The sequence below is a fragment of the Pyxicephalus adspersus genome, chromosome 5 (genome assembly GCF_032062135.1).
Source record: "Pyxicephalus adspersus chromosome 5, UCB_Pads_2.0, whole genome shotgun sequence".
In the NCBI taxonomy this organism is placed as follows: Eukaryota; Metazoa; Chordata; class Amphibia; order Anura; family Pyxicephalidae; genus Pyxicephalus; species Pyxicephalus adspersus.
In genome coordinates, this window is record NC_092862.1 from 45,612,006 (window position 1) to 45,628,650 (window position 16,645).

At 35.7% G+C, this 16,645-nt stretch overlaps 1 protein-coding gene across 2 annotated transcripts; it reads left to right on the forward strand.

Moving 5' to 3' along the window:
- The first annotated feature begins 660 nt into the window (after positions 1-660).
- Positions 661-10,958, forward strand: ADCYAP1 (adenylate cyclase activating polypeptide 1). Of its 2 annotated transcripts, XM_072411357.1 has the most exons (5): positions 670-1,560; positions 1,785-1,889; positions 4,543-4,677; positions 5,233-5,328; positions 8,331-10,958. In XM_072411357.1, the coding sequence occupies exons 2-5, from the start codon at positions 1,786-1,788 to the stop codon at positions 8,515-8,517; spliced, it is 522 nt and encodes a 173-aa protein (XP_072267458.1). In that variant the 5' UTR covers positions 670-1,560; position 1,785; the 3' UTR covers positions 8,518-10,958. The 2 variants fall into 2 exon arrangements, with proteins under 2 accessions (XP_072267459.1, XP_072267458.1); XM_072411358.1 differs by lacking the exon at positions 5,233-5,328 and having other exon boundaries at positions 661-1,560.
- Positions 10,959-16,645: the final 5,687 nt, after the last annotated feature.

Consider the following 16,645-nt stretch of genomic DNA (forward strand, 5'->3'; position numbering starts at 1 on the left):
TCCAAAATGCCTAATGGGGGATTTCCCCTAAGAGTCCTATGTAAAATCAACAGTTAATGTGTTATTCCCCAGTGACCAAGCTGTGTACCTAAATAGAAAATCACTAATATGTAATAGCAATTTGCAGCATATCATGACTTATAAGCAATAGTTATTTTATTTTATTGGACACAAAGCTCCCTTTGTTACAAGCAAACAATTCCAAGTGTGCAAAAAGAGTGTTTTTTTATGTACAGATGGTTTGATCATGTCTGAGAAATTATTCAAATCACAGTGCTTTTAACCAGAAGCTATTCCTTTTCAGCACCTCCACCAAAAGAACAGCTCCTTTAATTAAACCCATTGAGACTTTCAAGCCATAAGTGAAATCTGTCAATTATTATCTCATTTAAAAAAATTAAACATTTAAGGAAACTCTGGCGAAAAAGCTTTATCAGATCTGTGATTTTCACTTAATCTTTTCTGATGTGTTCTCATACGTGTAAAAACACACACATAGAACTTTTAGTATGAAATAATTGTTATTTATCACTTTATAAACATCTCCCTTTACCTTCAGTGCTTTTCTGAATTAAACTTTTTTTCTTGTAATTTACAGAGAAAACTGCATTCTTCTGTCTGTCACCTGTGCTGTCAGAAATAATTAACTGGAACATTTTGGCAAAGAAGAAAGGAAAAAAAAAAGCACAAATGTGGTTGAAATGAAGGAAATGTGTGTGTCAGAATATTTATAAGAAAACTTGACTTGATCGGATCATCTGTGAGGAAAGATGAGAATTGCTATTATGTTCCTAAAGGAATTGGCCTGATGACGTCTTTTCTGATACCGGATCATTACGTGACTTACACTCTGAAAAAAAGGGAAGCTGTTTGATCCATGGATAAAAATGCGAGCGCCACCGAATCACAAACAATAGCTGGTATTTAAAGGTAATATGCAGACAAACGTTGACAAAGCTGGCTCTTCCTAAAGTAGCAGTATATATCTTTTCTTGTTGCATGTGTGTATATATATATAAATATATGTATATACATACAAGAACAGAGGGCTGGTCAACTTGAATTGCAGCACAAGAAGGAGAAGAAGAAAGCAGCTAGAGAAACGCCTCAGGAGAAGTATCTTAGAGAAGATCTGATCTCATTGTTAGCATCTCAGCCCAAGACTCCTAACAGGCTGCACCAGGCTCTCCTGCCTCCCTGGCTTACTGCTTTTATATCTCACTCCTATTTATTCCCCAACAGCAACAGATTCTTGGTTTTTATTTTTTTTTCAGTTAATTTTTTAGCTAGGGAGGTTGCATTTTATCCTTGATTTTGATATTCCGCTTTTTTTTTTCACTTCATCCGGAACTGAGCTTTGTTTTTCCCTTGGAACTGTGGCTTGCTTCAAACTTTTAATCAGAATAGCAGTCAGTCTTCGTGTCCTCCTAACCTGTCAGACAAGGCAATGCAGATCGCATTCTAAGACTGTGCGGAAACTTGCAACACTTGGCTTTAATTTGGAACCCAATTTTTAACTTGTTTTTTTTTTGCAACACATTGGAGTTTTTCTTTTATATGGTAAGAATCATGCATGTTTTCATATATGAATTGCCTAAACAGAGTCCGCAATTGCATCAGCATTTTTTTATTAAATATATTAAAAGATAATTTTAGGAATTGTGTACACATTATGCCTGTCCTATTTAAATATGCATTGATCTAATTGAGGTCAAATCTCACATCGATCTGAGCTAATGAGAAGTGCTTGTTGAAAGTGTTTCCTCCACTTCTCTCATCCACAGAATGACAATGTGCAGGAAAGCACTGCTCGTCTGGCTATTGGTGTACGGGATAATGTGTTGCGCTGTCCACTCCTCACCTACGGCACTCAAGTACCCAGCACTTAGGTATGTACAAAACTCAAGGTGATAACTGTTAACAAAACCTGTAATTACCTGAATAGGAATATTGGTACAGGTGGAAGGTGGATCTAAGGGGAACGCAACCTGCACAACAGTAGTGAATCTATTATTTTCTATTGTTTTTCTTACTCTGCACACTGTTTCACAGTTTCTGAATTACTACTGTAAAGCCCCAGTAATAGGGCTTGCAAAGCATGTGCTTATTTTTTTATGTGCTAGCATGTCAAATTTTCATGTATACAGATATATAAGTATTTTTTCTCTTTGATGGAATGCTAAGGACTCAGCTACATGTGAAGCAGAAGCATGTGGTTAACTCTTTGTTCACTGGTACCTCATTTGCAGCCCATTGATTTAATTGTCTTACAAATGAGGCATTTGTTAACCACATGCGGCTACACAATTAAAACATCAAGTGGAATTATTGTATTACTCTACAGTCCTCTGTTAGATAGCAGTCTAAACTGGCCAAAAAGAAAAAAAAACCCTTCTTGCTTTTCTTACATATCCTCAGTACATTATGAACAACTGTTGTGTTACCCCTGTAATACATCACAACACAAATTCCGAATGCACAAGCTGCATAACTGCATTTATATATTAGCATAGATTGGGATATGTGCATTTTTATATCTAATATCAGTGATGATATCTCTTTAAAAGAGAACCTACAAGAGACGGGAAAACCCCTAGTGCTTTATCCTTCTGTCTGATACTTGCTAGCTCTGCCCGACACAGAAAGCTGCACTGCTGCTATTGTGCTGTACGAATTAATCAGATGACAACGTGTTTAAAATATATTAAAGTTGCCAGTAAAACATTTGTTGTGATCGGTGAAATATTTATTCATTTTTAGTTCTCCTGGATATGAAGTAACTGTTCAGAACAATGTGATTTTTAATACACAAACATTATTGTATGGGCTATTTACTATTGTTACTACTGTTTGTAATTTTTTGGCATTTAGCTAATAGTATATAATGAAAAACTGAATACTCTGAATAGCAAAGGAATCCCAAGCTGCATCATTGTTATAACTGGGACTGTGTTAAATATGAATGAATGAATTCAGCAGGTTTTAGTACTGAACAGCATGGTTAGATATAGTAACAAGTTGCAAGTTATACAGTGGAATACTTACAGAATCAAGAATGTCTAATTAAACTGTTCCCTATAAGAAAACAAAGGTGTATATAAAATAACACAATACATATTTTTTTTATGAATAGCAGTAGTTTTAGCAGAAAATGGAATTAGCCCTAAATGATTTTGCCTCTTTTCCTTTCTCCAAGACACAAAGAATAACCTAATGTTTTTGATGAAATAATCACTATTTTTATTGCTTTTGTCAGTCATAGCTTTATTTTGCCTTTGATTTATCCCTCAGTTGGGTTATTGTACTTATAAATAATTCATTGTTTGCTCTTGAAATTCCACACACCTTTCAACACAACTATTGTAGTCAAAATTAAAAATAAACATTTGAGGCGTAAACAAAGAGAACAGAGATCCCAGCAAATATTTTTCCAATTACAAATTAAATTAAAAAAAGAACCTAATATAATTTCAGATATTTTTTTTTAGGAAAAGACTATTTTTACAACTGGTAACTGTTGTGCAGAGCTAGATAAATATTGTACCTTATGAAATTAATTTTTATACTTGTTGCTGGCACATGACTCCTATCATCCGTGTCTCATCCTCCAAAATCATGGAAGTTGTAGTTCAGGAAGAGGCAAAAGGCCAAAATGCTGTCTATGTTTGTTATGGTTAATGAGAGCAGTAATCATTGTCTGTTTGGGTGTGTATCTTGTTTTTTTTTTCTCCTTGGCTATGTTAATCTATATAATGCCCAAGATCATTTGTCTGTAGTGCTGAGAATCTGACACAGCTAAACTGTGATCCAGATTTAGCAAGAGTAAAACACTTTTGAAACATCTATTATTAATAACCCTTCCAGAGCAAACTGACAAAAATAGCTTACGGTGACCTACATCCCAGCAGATACAAAGTAAAAAAAAAAAATCACGAGGAGGATCTTGGCATGAAAGCAAACGAACCCGTCAAAGTCAGGACCCAGTCTGTCCAAACATACCCCTCCTTCTGCAGGGAGAGAATCTGGGTAATGATACTACTAAGTATTTTCAGTGCTTTGTGGCCAATGCTTAGTGTTCTGATTTAATGTTTGGAAGCTGATAGTGTGTTTGATGATGCTGTTCTGCCAATAAAGGGAAGTTGGATCTCTTAACCCCCCCCCAAGTCTTTCTAATCTCCCCCCTTCCTCCCCTCCACCTCCTATCTGCTCTCAGTTCCCTGTACTAATGATTGTAGGATTTGGCAGCAAGATCTGGCCCAGCCCCAACCTCAGGTCAGCTCACAGATGGGCTGCTCTTGTTATTTCTCTCACGCCCACCTACAGATTGATAGGGTCTCAGGGGGTCTTTTTCCATCAGCGTCTGGCATCTCATCATTGAACAATATTCAAAGAAAAAAGACCAGTAATGTAGACACTATAAATGAACCTTTGCCAGGGATTACATTGCTCTGAAAGCCACTGATCAAGTCATTATGCATTTTTTGATTAATTAAGAGGCTTACAATTCATTCTCCTTTCTCTTTTTTTTCCTTTGCTCATTAGGCTTGAAGATGAAGTGTATGATGAGGACGGCAACACTTTACCAGACTTTGCATTTGATAACAATCCGATCGGCATCGGAAATCCAGCCTCGGTCTTTGACGATATGTACTCGTTTTATTACCCAGCGGAAAAGAGGTGAATTCAGAATTTTCCCCTAAATAACCTAAAACCAGTTAAACTGATTTGTTGCGTAGTCACCAATAACTGAATAAAATCTGCAAACACAATAATGCTGTTTCTGTCTCATGTCAGATCATATTGAAAGTTCTGCATTGCATCCAAATTATTCAGTATAAGAAGTAAATTCAAAGGGAGAAATGGAAATTTATGGAAATTAATAACATTCAGTGTTAATCAGGTGGCATCTTGCAATTAAACAGCATTTTGGGAAATAACAAAGCTATACATATATGTTAATCCAAGAAAACTGTGATATAGTAATGAGAGATGGGGGTGGAAGGGATATTTCAGGCAGAACATGACTGAGAGTAAAACATGACCCTGTGACAAATCAGTCTAAGGATAATCAGGAAGCTATAATGGGCAGATACACCCACCCCTCCCCGTGCACATACATACATACATACACACAATCCATTGAGAAATGCTTCTTTCTTGAAAACAACACATGTTGATGTCAGATTTCCAGGAATCATCTTTCCTTTTTTATTTTTTTTTCTTCACTGTTAGACATGCTGATGATCTAATAAACAAAGCCTATAGGAATTTACTGGGGCAATTGTCTGCGAGGAAATACCTGCATACTCTGATGGCCAAACGCTTAGGGTAAGGCTTTGCTCTTAAAACATAGTATGTGTCGAGATCCTGAAAGCCACAAGCATGACTCCAGGTTAACACTTGGGCCCATTTAGTAAACTAATAAAGAGGCACAAAGGGCAGTATCCCTTAGCAACCAGTCCAAATTTATACCAATTTTTGTCCTATAGATCGTTTTGAATGGTATTTATAAAAAAAGATCTGCTTGCTAGAGGCAAAGCTAAGCAGTTTCTGCTGGAAAGCATCACCCAGCATCCATTTCTAATTTATGGAGTTTAAATGTCACGATATTTATTTTTATCATCTCCCTCCTTTCAGTAAGACTTCTCAGCTTCACCCAAGAAATTCAATTATAGTGGGCTGTATTATTTATTCCACTTGGCTCTGCATTTAAATTCTTTGCGTTTGGAACACTACCCTTTTATCGTCCAATATGTCAGCGCTCTTCCTTTGGAATATGCAGCAGGTTGTGTACCTTTCTGCAGTATGGATTTCTGGGTTGGGTAACATTTTAATAACACTCAGGGGAAGGCCTTGCTTCATACTAATGAATAATTCATCTGATGAATATATTGCCTCCAAAGTGTCATCTTAAATTATCCAACTTCATTGTCACCTTATACGGATTCCTTTTAGTTAGTAAAACCTGTGACTTCCTATGTCAGAGCTGTTACATGTGTTGATTTTGTTAATTTCTCCTTTAAATTACCAATGGATGCAGTGCAAACTGAAAGCCTAATTTAAAATTCTCCATGGGGAAACACACACACACACACAGAATTGCTAACTGGGCAGGAATGCAGTTGCTCTTAAAACAACGATTTGTATTGATAACTATTTAAGGCCTCCATATTTAACTGCCTAATGATGCACATGTCAGGAAAGCTATTAAAAATGCAGGAGGGCTGGGCTGATGTGTAGCACATCTGTGTAAATTGCAGAAAAGCAATTCCTTTTGTAGAACATTTGGCTGACAGTGTCACTACCCTGTGTGATTTTCTATATGATATATCTATTTTTCCAAACAGTAATGGATCACTGCTTTGTTAACTGCAAAAAAAAAAAAAAAAAAAAGAGAAACAACGTCTGCCATTCAGGGGACACTAGGAAGCTACCCAGACCTTGTCCCAATCACTACCTTCATGTGCTGCCACACTTTTCACAAGATGAGCATAACTCTTTTCATGCTGTTGACAGCGATTCTCTAGAGGCAATTATGGTAGCAAAAGGCAGGACAGCCCTGTAGTGATTGGTAATGAGACATAGGCCTTTGGGAATTGTCTAACATGAGGATCAAGGCACAAGGTTGCCTAATGGAGCCTGGGTAGACACCGTGGCAGATGTTTGTACCCTTTGTTTAGGATTTACACAGCAATAATTGGCTTTGACATTAGGATATTTTTCTTGCTTTTTGCCTCCTGTAAGTGATAAGACTTAATTATTAAAAAAATCCCACACTGCTGATGTTGTGACACAAGAATATATGCTGTACATTTATGCATTCTGGTGTCAGAGGTGATAAAATAGAATCCTTCTATAATAATTTATGGCCTCTGTGTTCCAAGGCGAGACGGTTCATTGTCAGATGCATCTGTTTTAGGCCAAAATAAATCAGCAAGGGAGGGGATAAATCAGATCGTAAAGATGATCTATGCAGCAAATTACTTAACAAACCTAGTTTTCCTGCTTAGCTTTAAGTACGGATGAACTGCTAACAGATAACAAACAATATCTCAAAACCCATTTCTCATCTCCAATACAATATAGGCTATGTTAGATGTTTTAGTATTTGTAAAACATTTCGTAGATAAAAATTGATCTGTCCATGTAGTGTTGAAATATATAGTGAATGTTACAGTAATGAAGTGTTTGGTAAATTAGGACATAGATTTATAGACATTTTAAGATAAGGTTTGAGGTTAAGCATACTGCACCTTGTAATTACATTCACTCCATTTTACCTAGGAGATTTGTTTTAAAATTAGTGAATGTTTGGTGATTGTCACATTCACTGCTTTAAAACTATGTCACTTATTATTTTTTGCATTTTACATGTATTTGGCACAAACATTATTAAAGAAAAAAATCTTAAAATGTATTTTATTGTTATAGCTGATCTATAGCAGCAGCCAGTCCCATCTGCATTGTCAGTGGTATGAAATCAAATGTAACATCTGACTTGGGACATTTATAATTTTACTTTGGTTAATTTATAATTGTACCATGGTACCCATTAGTAAATTAGTACACATGAGCTTACCAAATGTCTCTTTAAATCCATAGAAAATAACATTTTAGCTCAGAGTGATTTATGCTTACAGGTCAGTTTTGTGAACTATAGTAGTGTAATGGCATTTAGAACTCCTATGGGACTCCTTGTCCCTGTGGGGAAGGTGGGATAAATATGTTAGTTTTCATTATCTCTGTGGTCTGGAACATTATTTATAAAAGTTCAACTAGGAAACAAAATAACAAACAGGCCGAGCTGCCCTATCATAACAATTTTTTAGGCTTTCACTATCCCATCTCTCATTTGTCTAGAGCAAGTTTGATACGAATTGTTTTTTGTAGACAATTGATTGTCTGAGACAACCCCTTTCTCCTAATCTTCGATAAATAAGCTTAGTATTTGTCACTGTCTTCTGATGTTACAAATCAATGTTGTTAAAGTCTAGTTGAAATCCACTCTTCTTCGTCCAGCCTTCTCTGCTTTTTGGGAACCCTCATGAATTTAAATGTGTAATCTGCTAATGCTACTTATGATGAAGATAGAGTTGGCTGTAGGAGGACTAGAGACTTGATAAGATGCTGCGTCACAAAAAGTTGAGTCCCAAAGAACATATTTCTTTGAAAAGTACTTGGTAATCCATGAACTTTTCCATTTGGTGTGGCATGCTTTATTTCCAGACCTTAGTATATTAAATAGAGTTTATGTAAGCAGATACAGCTGGTTGGATGCAGTGTAGAGAGAATATACTGTAGTTTGCAACTTTTGCTTTTTGCCATTGCAGTGCAGTGAGTAGCAGCCTGGAAGATGACTCAGAACCCCTATCAAAACGGCACTCAGACGGCATCTTCACTGACAGCTACAGCCGCTACAGAAAACAAATGGCTGTCAAGAAATACTTGGCAGCAGTCCTGGGGAAAAGGTATAAACAAAGAATTAAAAATAAAGGACGACGAGTAGCATACTTGTAGCGATGAGCAACCAGCCACCCTTGTGTATACAGCCCCAACAAAATGAAAAAAAAAAAAAACAAAAAAAAAAGTCATCTCCAAACTGACTGAACAATCATCGCTCCTGTGTTATCTACAAACATGTATTTATGTATGAAGTAAAGCCATTAAATGAATATTTTGATAATAATATTGTTTTTCTTTTGTATAAAAGCACTAGAGAACGCACAGATTTACTTTGTGGACCAATCAATAAGTTATATATATATATATATATTATATATAAATATACATAAGAAATAGGAAACAAATATAAAGTGTGCACAAAATGATAATTCACATGAGCTGTTTATGTTTTTTATAGAAAAAGAAATAGAGAAAAAAAGACAATCATTGTTTTAAATATTTTGCTCCTATTTTTGTAACTTGAAATTAAATGGATAGTATTTTTATCCGTAACAGGGTTGAGTATGTTAATTTGAACCTTTTGCTGATAGTCATAGATAAATGATGATCCAGTGAACCTAGTGCAAGGGTTGGCAAGGATTTGGGAGAATCACTGAAAGATATTAGAGATTCTGCCCTTAGTGAGTCCTAGCACAGGCCCCTTTAAACTTTCTGGGGGCACTGTTCCTCCTCTTAGATTTCCCAAATGTTGCTCTGTCTTTATTTGACATTTTTAAAATGTATTTATGTTTCCTAAATAGTTCCCTAATAGTGCAACAGCTCTACCAAATTTATGGACTCTTCAAAATATTTTTATTTTTTTGGTGGAGTCCTAAACCCCAAAGCAAGTAATGATCTTAACACTGATTTGGCCACATAGCAATGAAATCCTGGCAAAGTGGCTACATGTACCTGCCAGTTGAGGGTCAGTGGGCTATCTTTTATAACGCTGAAGCATAAGAAATAGCTTGGTGTTGTCCATTAACAAATAAACCAATGTAAGCTCAGATGCGTCTGGTTGGTTTGGACAACTCTTCTGTATCGGAAGTCCAAGCTGAAAATAGGTACAGCACAGTTTAAAGGAACTGCCCAAAATGAAGTACACGGTTGTGGACCTATCAACAGAGTTGGGAAATATTTAACAAACTACACCTTGTATGGGTCCATTACCTCACTGACAATGGGCAGCTTGGTATATGGAACGTGATACAAAGTATAATGTGTTTCTCTCCAGTGCTGTCCATGCTTCTCATCCTGTGAATCTACCAAAATATTTCTTCAGCTCTAACCTAAAGGTTTCTTTATATTGCTGTCTTCTTGTAGAGTTTTGCCTCTTTATCTCTTCCCCTTCACCATTTTAGTACTGTCATCCCTTGACTCAGTTATTTCAAATATTGTGACAAAAAGTGTTATGTTTATGCAAACTCTTGTAAGGATAGGATCCCCTGTTGTAGCTACTACTAAATAATTATGCACTACTACTAAAGTTTTGTTCCTTGTTTTTTGAGTCTTTAAACGGTAAAATGTATTTTTCTACATAATGACTTATCGCTTAGTAAAAATTATTTCATACAAACCACGTTTTGTTTTATAATATATATATATATATATATATATATATATATATATCATCATGTAGTAGTCACAAAGCATCTAAAGTGTTGAAAAAAACACAAAGAAATTGAGGTCTTAAGCAACATGCTTTGTATCTTTCCCATTATGATCATGCTTTTGTCTATATACATGTCTAGAGAAATGTAAATACTTTTTTTCTTTTGACTTAAAATTACATTCTAAGAGAAAACTTCATCTGAGTCACCAATGTCTAAATGAAGAACAGGAACACTGCTAGAGAAAGTGTAACAAACCTTTCAGCTTTTACTGCCTTCAAGTCTGATCAGAAGGTGGTGAATCAAAGGAGCTTGACTTGAGTTTCCCATCGAGGCTCAGCACTGCCAGCTGATCCTATTGCCAGCAGTAGGATTGCACATGGGAATTCAGTCTGCACCCAAGTCCTGTGCATAACATCAGTCTTTCATTTTACATTCTCCTCAAGCAATGTGACACAGGATGCAGTTTGCAGCTTTCGTGCCTTTCCTCGCCTTTTAAATTGCCACGAATCACAGATGGCTTTTTTGTGGCCCTACAATGCTGCAACACATCAGCTTGTATTGTAGACTTCACCTGTGTTTGTTATTAGTAGACAGGGTTATTATATTGTGTGTTAGCTGTAGAATTAACATGGGGTTTATTTGCTTTCCTAGTTGAATCGAGTAGTTACCGCATCATCTATTTAGTATTCAAACCTTTGTATGATTTACAGCAAAGCCAACAGCCTTACTAAATGAAGTGGATCTGATATACTAAGATCTGCATAGATGTAAGTCTATTTTGTGTGCAACAGAATTAATAATATCAAACAGAATTTATGACACCTATCTAGAACTAAAAAAAAATGATTAATGCTATATCAAGTGTGCAAAGCTTGTGTTAATAAATTTTTGTAATCAATGCAATTTTGTCTACTGTTTGAAAAGTAAGTTAAATGAAATTACATTTGTGCATTGACTAAAAGCTTTAGCTTAATTAATTCTATATGTTTACATGACTTTATTTGGTCTTGAAAGTTGGAACAATATTGGATATGTTTATATGTACACAAAATCGATGGCATTTTTTTGTATTTGTTAAAATTATTATGTTTTTTTTTGGATATTGTAAATATTAGTAATTATTACAAATTAGATTTGTTCAAATACATTATGCCAAAGCGATCATTAAATATACAGTTGATTATCTTGATTTTAAGATTTGCCCTGGTTCCCCAGTACCTTTCCTAAATTGCGTAACTGTACTTTAAAGAAACAGGACTATTACTTTAAGTAACCTGGGATTTATAGATCATTTGGTTTTGATTTTTTGCTTTACATTGACTCATGCTGATCTAAATAACAAGTGTCAGTGTGTATGGAAATATGTTTTTTTTTGTTTCCAAATATAAAAAAGATTAGTGGAAAGTATTTTCCCAAAGAATTGAAAAGTTCCATCTTAAGTGTTCAACATGAATATTTACCACACTGCCAGTCAAGTACCTGATGATGGAAGTGGAATGACGTAGACTATGAATCTCTTCTGAAAGAAGACTGATGCAAGTGCATATTATAGGCGAGTGATGCTGGAAATATTAGATTCCATTTTTAGACTCCATAGTCTACTGGGAAAAACACAAGCCTGTCTGAGTAATCCTTGTGGGTTTAATGGATGGCAAAATACATGGACAACAATACTGCCCTATCTTCTGAAAGTAATCTTTCTCCTAACCAGTCAAATTATAGAGTAAGTCCTCATTTCCATGTCAATTAACGATATAGTTTTCCGGACTAAAGAAAACAAGCCCATGTTTCAAAGTACACATTAGGTTTACACATGGTGTGACTGAATCAGTTTTAAACACAACAGTTAACCATATTTCCTAAATCATGATAGAAATAGGTAAACCCATGATTTTTACTTGTTGTAAACTTCCAAAATCGATCCAATAGTATATTGTTTACTATGTATTACAATATATGATGGGTTCCAAAAATGGTGGTATGGAAGATTAGGTATATTAAGCTAACAAACTATAGCTGAATGTATATTCCATTTATTGTACAAAAAAAGGGAAATTACTTGGTAAATGTAGAAGACACTTGATGGCATAAATTTTCAAAACTTAGATGTTTAGAAATGAATTACTCAGTTTGGATTAGTTGTTTCTGTGCTGGAGACCTGTTGCATTGCAAGTCAGTTAATCCCCCTGTCAAGTCAGAGTTAACATCCAGTGTAAAGATAGACATTCAGTGTACCCAACCAGGGCCAGGGCTTGGGGAGTGACTAGAAGAACAGAATATAAATGTTTTTTTATGTGGCATGGTGGAATAAACCCCAGCCCATTTTAAACTACATTATAGTTACTCTTTATATCTGGGTTTCAACACATGGATAAAACCTCTCTACTTTTAATATAGATTACAAATATTGGTATTAACTAAAGGGTCGTATCAAAAGTGATTATCACCCCTTACACACACTTTTGCATTTTTAGCAATGTTCAATGAATGTGAAACTACATGCAAACTTTTATTAAACCATGACAGACTATGACACTGATCTCATCTGGAATATGGTGGAGAATAAATTACTGGGATTATCTAGTAGTAAATCACATTCAGCTGGGCTTGTTCTTGTAATGTTGAAGATGCTCTGCAGCCTTTCAAGTTGCTTCTTCAGATATACCAGTTTAGAGAATACTCCAACATTTATATCCACACAGCAAAAACCACCTTAATCCAATCACCATGTGACATTGCAGATGTTGGTTGCCCAAGATCAGAAGGTAGACATTTGCTAAACCAACCTATCAACATATTCTTATCCTTGGTGTTAGAAAGATTGCATAGATGTTAAACCTTCAAATGAACACCTATGCAGACTTTCTTACAGCAAGAATAAGATTATGAAGGGTAAAAATGCTTACGTTTTTGACTACTTTTAAATATAATCTTACTGGTAGTTTTAATAATTACTGTGCAATTTAAGTTAGATTTCTTTTTTTCAAATTCACTTTAAAATACACTTTATCCCTGCATCACAAAGCTATAAAGAATATATTAAAGATATATGATATAGATATATATACCAGACATTATTGTAATGATTTGTTAATCTAATCCAACCGATCTGTATATATATATATATATATATATATATTTATATCTTTTTAGATTTAAGCAGTGAAAGGACAAATACTTAGGTCAAAGGGATATGCCAATATCACGAAAGGAGTATGTGTCTGAAAGGAATATCATCTAGAGCTATTTGCCCATAAAGTATATACTTTGGCACCTTTTTATATATCCAAACAAGTGTGAACCATTACTATGTACAAATATAAACTTGTTTTCATGTTGATATACAAGCTCTACTTCAGATTCAACAAGTGTCATAGGTTTTTTTTTAAAGCATGTCTGTTGAGCAGTTTACTTTAATATCCAGACATTATTGTAATGATTTGTTAATCTAATCCAACTGATCTGTAATTCATTGATATTAAAGAGTAGTTGCAACTGATCCCGGGTCACTGACTCGAGGTTCCTTTGTACCTAACAAACACACACATAGTGGAATATTTCACTAGTTTTCTCCGTGTTATGAGGTACTGTCAGTAAACATAATTTAATGCAGGGGTGGGCACAGATGAACACTCATTCCAAGCTATAACGTATTGCCCTGCTTATCATTTGTTTTCCTCCTCCAAGCACAGTGACCTTTTACAGAACCTATTAGATAACATGTAAACTCTGGCTACAGGATTAAAGAAATTCAGAGTTTATCAGGTATCATTATTAGTTTATTTCTTCTTCATGCCTGTTGCTTGGACCTGTGGAATAGTAACACTGTTTTTCAGCCAACCATACGAACCAAACCTGTCTTGTTTTATCGTGATTGAGGATTGAGAGAAGCAGACAGAGAGGAAGTTGCATAACACATGCTTCAGGAATAACAATCCTTCTGGAATTAAAATGGCCTTTAAGAACCTATGATGAAAATAAAATGGTCATTGTGATTTAGGCTCAGGTGCTGTGTTTACTAGACATCTTAGTGAATACATTTACTTGTCTGGAATTGCTTTATTTAAACAGAAAAAAGACATTGTGGTAATAAAATAGGACCATTACTATAACTTGTACATTAAACAACACTTTGTAGCCTTTACATTCTCCACTAAACACCCTGTCTATTTAAAACCTGCTTTTTTCAGATTTATTCTGGTTATAAAGCTGGTTTAAATTGATCTCTACACTTTAATACTCTTGATATTGTACTGAATAAATGTGATTTTCAGGTTCATTTTAGGTTCCCTATTAATGGCAAGCACGTTCCTTGAATAAGGTAAGTGCCATGACCTCTGTGCTCGGAATGAAAACATAGATCTATGATTATTTTAGGCACTTTCTTATGACTTTATTCTGTCTACTTCTAATTACATAATCCACAATTTGGATTAACAAAGTGATTACATTTTATGTTACCTATCATTATGCTGACCTAACAAAAATACCATTTTTTTTAACTATAGCTAGAAGGTAAATTGATGGTAATATGAAGAAGAATAACAAAGGAATTCAAAAGGGAACCATTATAACATACAAATCAGTGCAAACATCTTACACATAGAAAACAATAATGGAGAAGCATAGGGAATGGTAGGGGACGATTCCCACCAATGAATGTTGTTTAGGAGGAGCTATTTTCCGATCAAGGATTCCAGGTAAGTTCAAATACATTAGGAGATTCCTTGAGAATGCAGGTAGAAATAATAACAATAATAAGTTTGTAATTGACCATTATCAATTTTAATCCAATGATCATTAAATTTCCAAACAAAATATACTATACAGGGAGATTTACTAGCTTTAGCGATGGTGATTCCAGCTGCCAATAAGATATAGCAAAAACAACTTTTTGAAAGGCTTGGGTAGGGGCACGTAAATCTTACTCAGTAATGCACATTCAGGACTAGGTGTTAGAATAATAAGGAGAACAGAAGAAAAAGGATTGAACACCTCAGACCAAAAACCCAGAGTTATTGGACCTGACCACCGTATGTGTTCCATATAGCCTAGGAGGTGACGTTTCTGGAAAACATTAAACATTTTAGAGTTCTAGCTGGTACTATATACCACAGCAGCATGGTTTTATAGTTTTAATTCCACTGCACCTGCATTGGGGAATATTTTAGACACATTACTTGCTATATTGAACTGCTCATCCAACTCAATGATTTTGCTATATCAGTTTCCCACAACCTCATATAAGTAAGCTTGGAAGAGGTAGATTAAAGGGCTGAAAACAGCACAGAGATTTGGCCTTTAGCACCATCTAGGGATTTCCAGGTACTCTCCAAAGGGGTCATGCTATGGAGGAGGGGGGGGGGGGGGGGGGCCTGAGAAATGTTAGAGCTAACATAGAAAAATATTTGAAAGTAAAGATAATGTCCTAACAGGTAAATCTTTAAATTGGACTAAATGTTCAAAACAGGATGGATCTACCAATGGTCAAGTCACTAACCCGAAAAAAACTCTATTTGGCCACCACCGAAACTGAGAGGACTTCCTTCTTCAGTGTCACCCACCTTGCACTTTCCTGCTGCCAAGTCTGGTTAGGGATTCCATCCTCTGCTCACTTCCTGGTCTAAGTCATGTTATTCTCTGTCAGCTGCTCCCTCACCTCAGAGGACAAGAGTCTTCCATAGACGCTCTCCACCTGCTGGTGAAGATCTGAACACCACCTAAACTGCCTGATCTCTAGCACTCCCTCTTGTGGTAGGTCAGGATGCCTGCAGGTCACATGACTCCCTTCTGTCACATAATCTTCCCTATATTAGGAAGTGAATGGAAACAGGTAGTTGCCTAAACAAGGATTTAATTTGGCTCTGTTTCCAGGTTCCTGTCTGTGTTTCCTGTTACTGATTCCCCTGTGTACCAACCCTGGCTTTGACCCTTGACTTCTCGAGATTGCTGCCTGCCCTGACCCTTGGCTATGCATTCCTATTTGTCAAAAGAAACCAGCCTCTGCGTGCCCAGGGGAGCAACCTGGCAACTGCCTGCAACTTACCATCCTCACCTCTAGAGGCTCTGGAGAAGACGGAGCTGTTGTTTAGACTCTGCAACACGTGCATGTCACAGCCAACTGGGCTGGTGACATGGAGGGTCCGCCATCCCACCCTGTGGCACCGTGACAATCAGAAAGCATGACCCTTATTATTATTACTATTACTTATTATTATTCTGCCTAAAATACATACAATTCTTTATGCCTCCCCCAATTCAATTTACTGTTGATTTAAAAACAATCAAATTGCACTGCATGTAAACTTTAAAGAGGCTTGTGAAGAATATGGCAGGCAGTACTCATGAATATTCTAAATAAATGTTCAGCAAACTGACCAATAAAGGTCTGCATTTTAACAAATAAACATTCAACTTTCCCAGTAATTGAACTGTTAATGTTAAAAATCCATAATCTTGCAGTGTCTAAAAATTAAATCAATTCTTCTTTGCCATATGGAACTGTTTTACATTGCAAAATGTTAGAGTTTGAAAGGGTGACAATGATTCCCATTCATATGGGCATAATGTGACTAAGAACATCATTTATT

What these genes read in the sequence shown, in the direction of transcription:
- ADCYAP1 (XM_072411357.1), top strand. Translation starts at nt 1,786, where the DNA reads ATGACAATGTGCAGGAAAGCACTGCTCGTCTGGCTATTGGTGTACGGG. An exon ending in TATTACCCAGCGGAAAAGAG is followed by an intron (nt 4,678 to 5,232) that starts GTGAATTCAGAA and finishes CTTCACTGTTAG; the next exon opens with ACATGCTGATGATCTAATAA. An exon ending in CTGATGGCCAAACGCTTAGG is followed by an intron (nt 5,329 to 8,330) that starts GTAAGGCTTTGC and finishes TTGCCATTGCAG; the next exon opens with TGCAGTGAGTAGCAGCCTGG.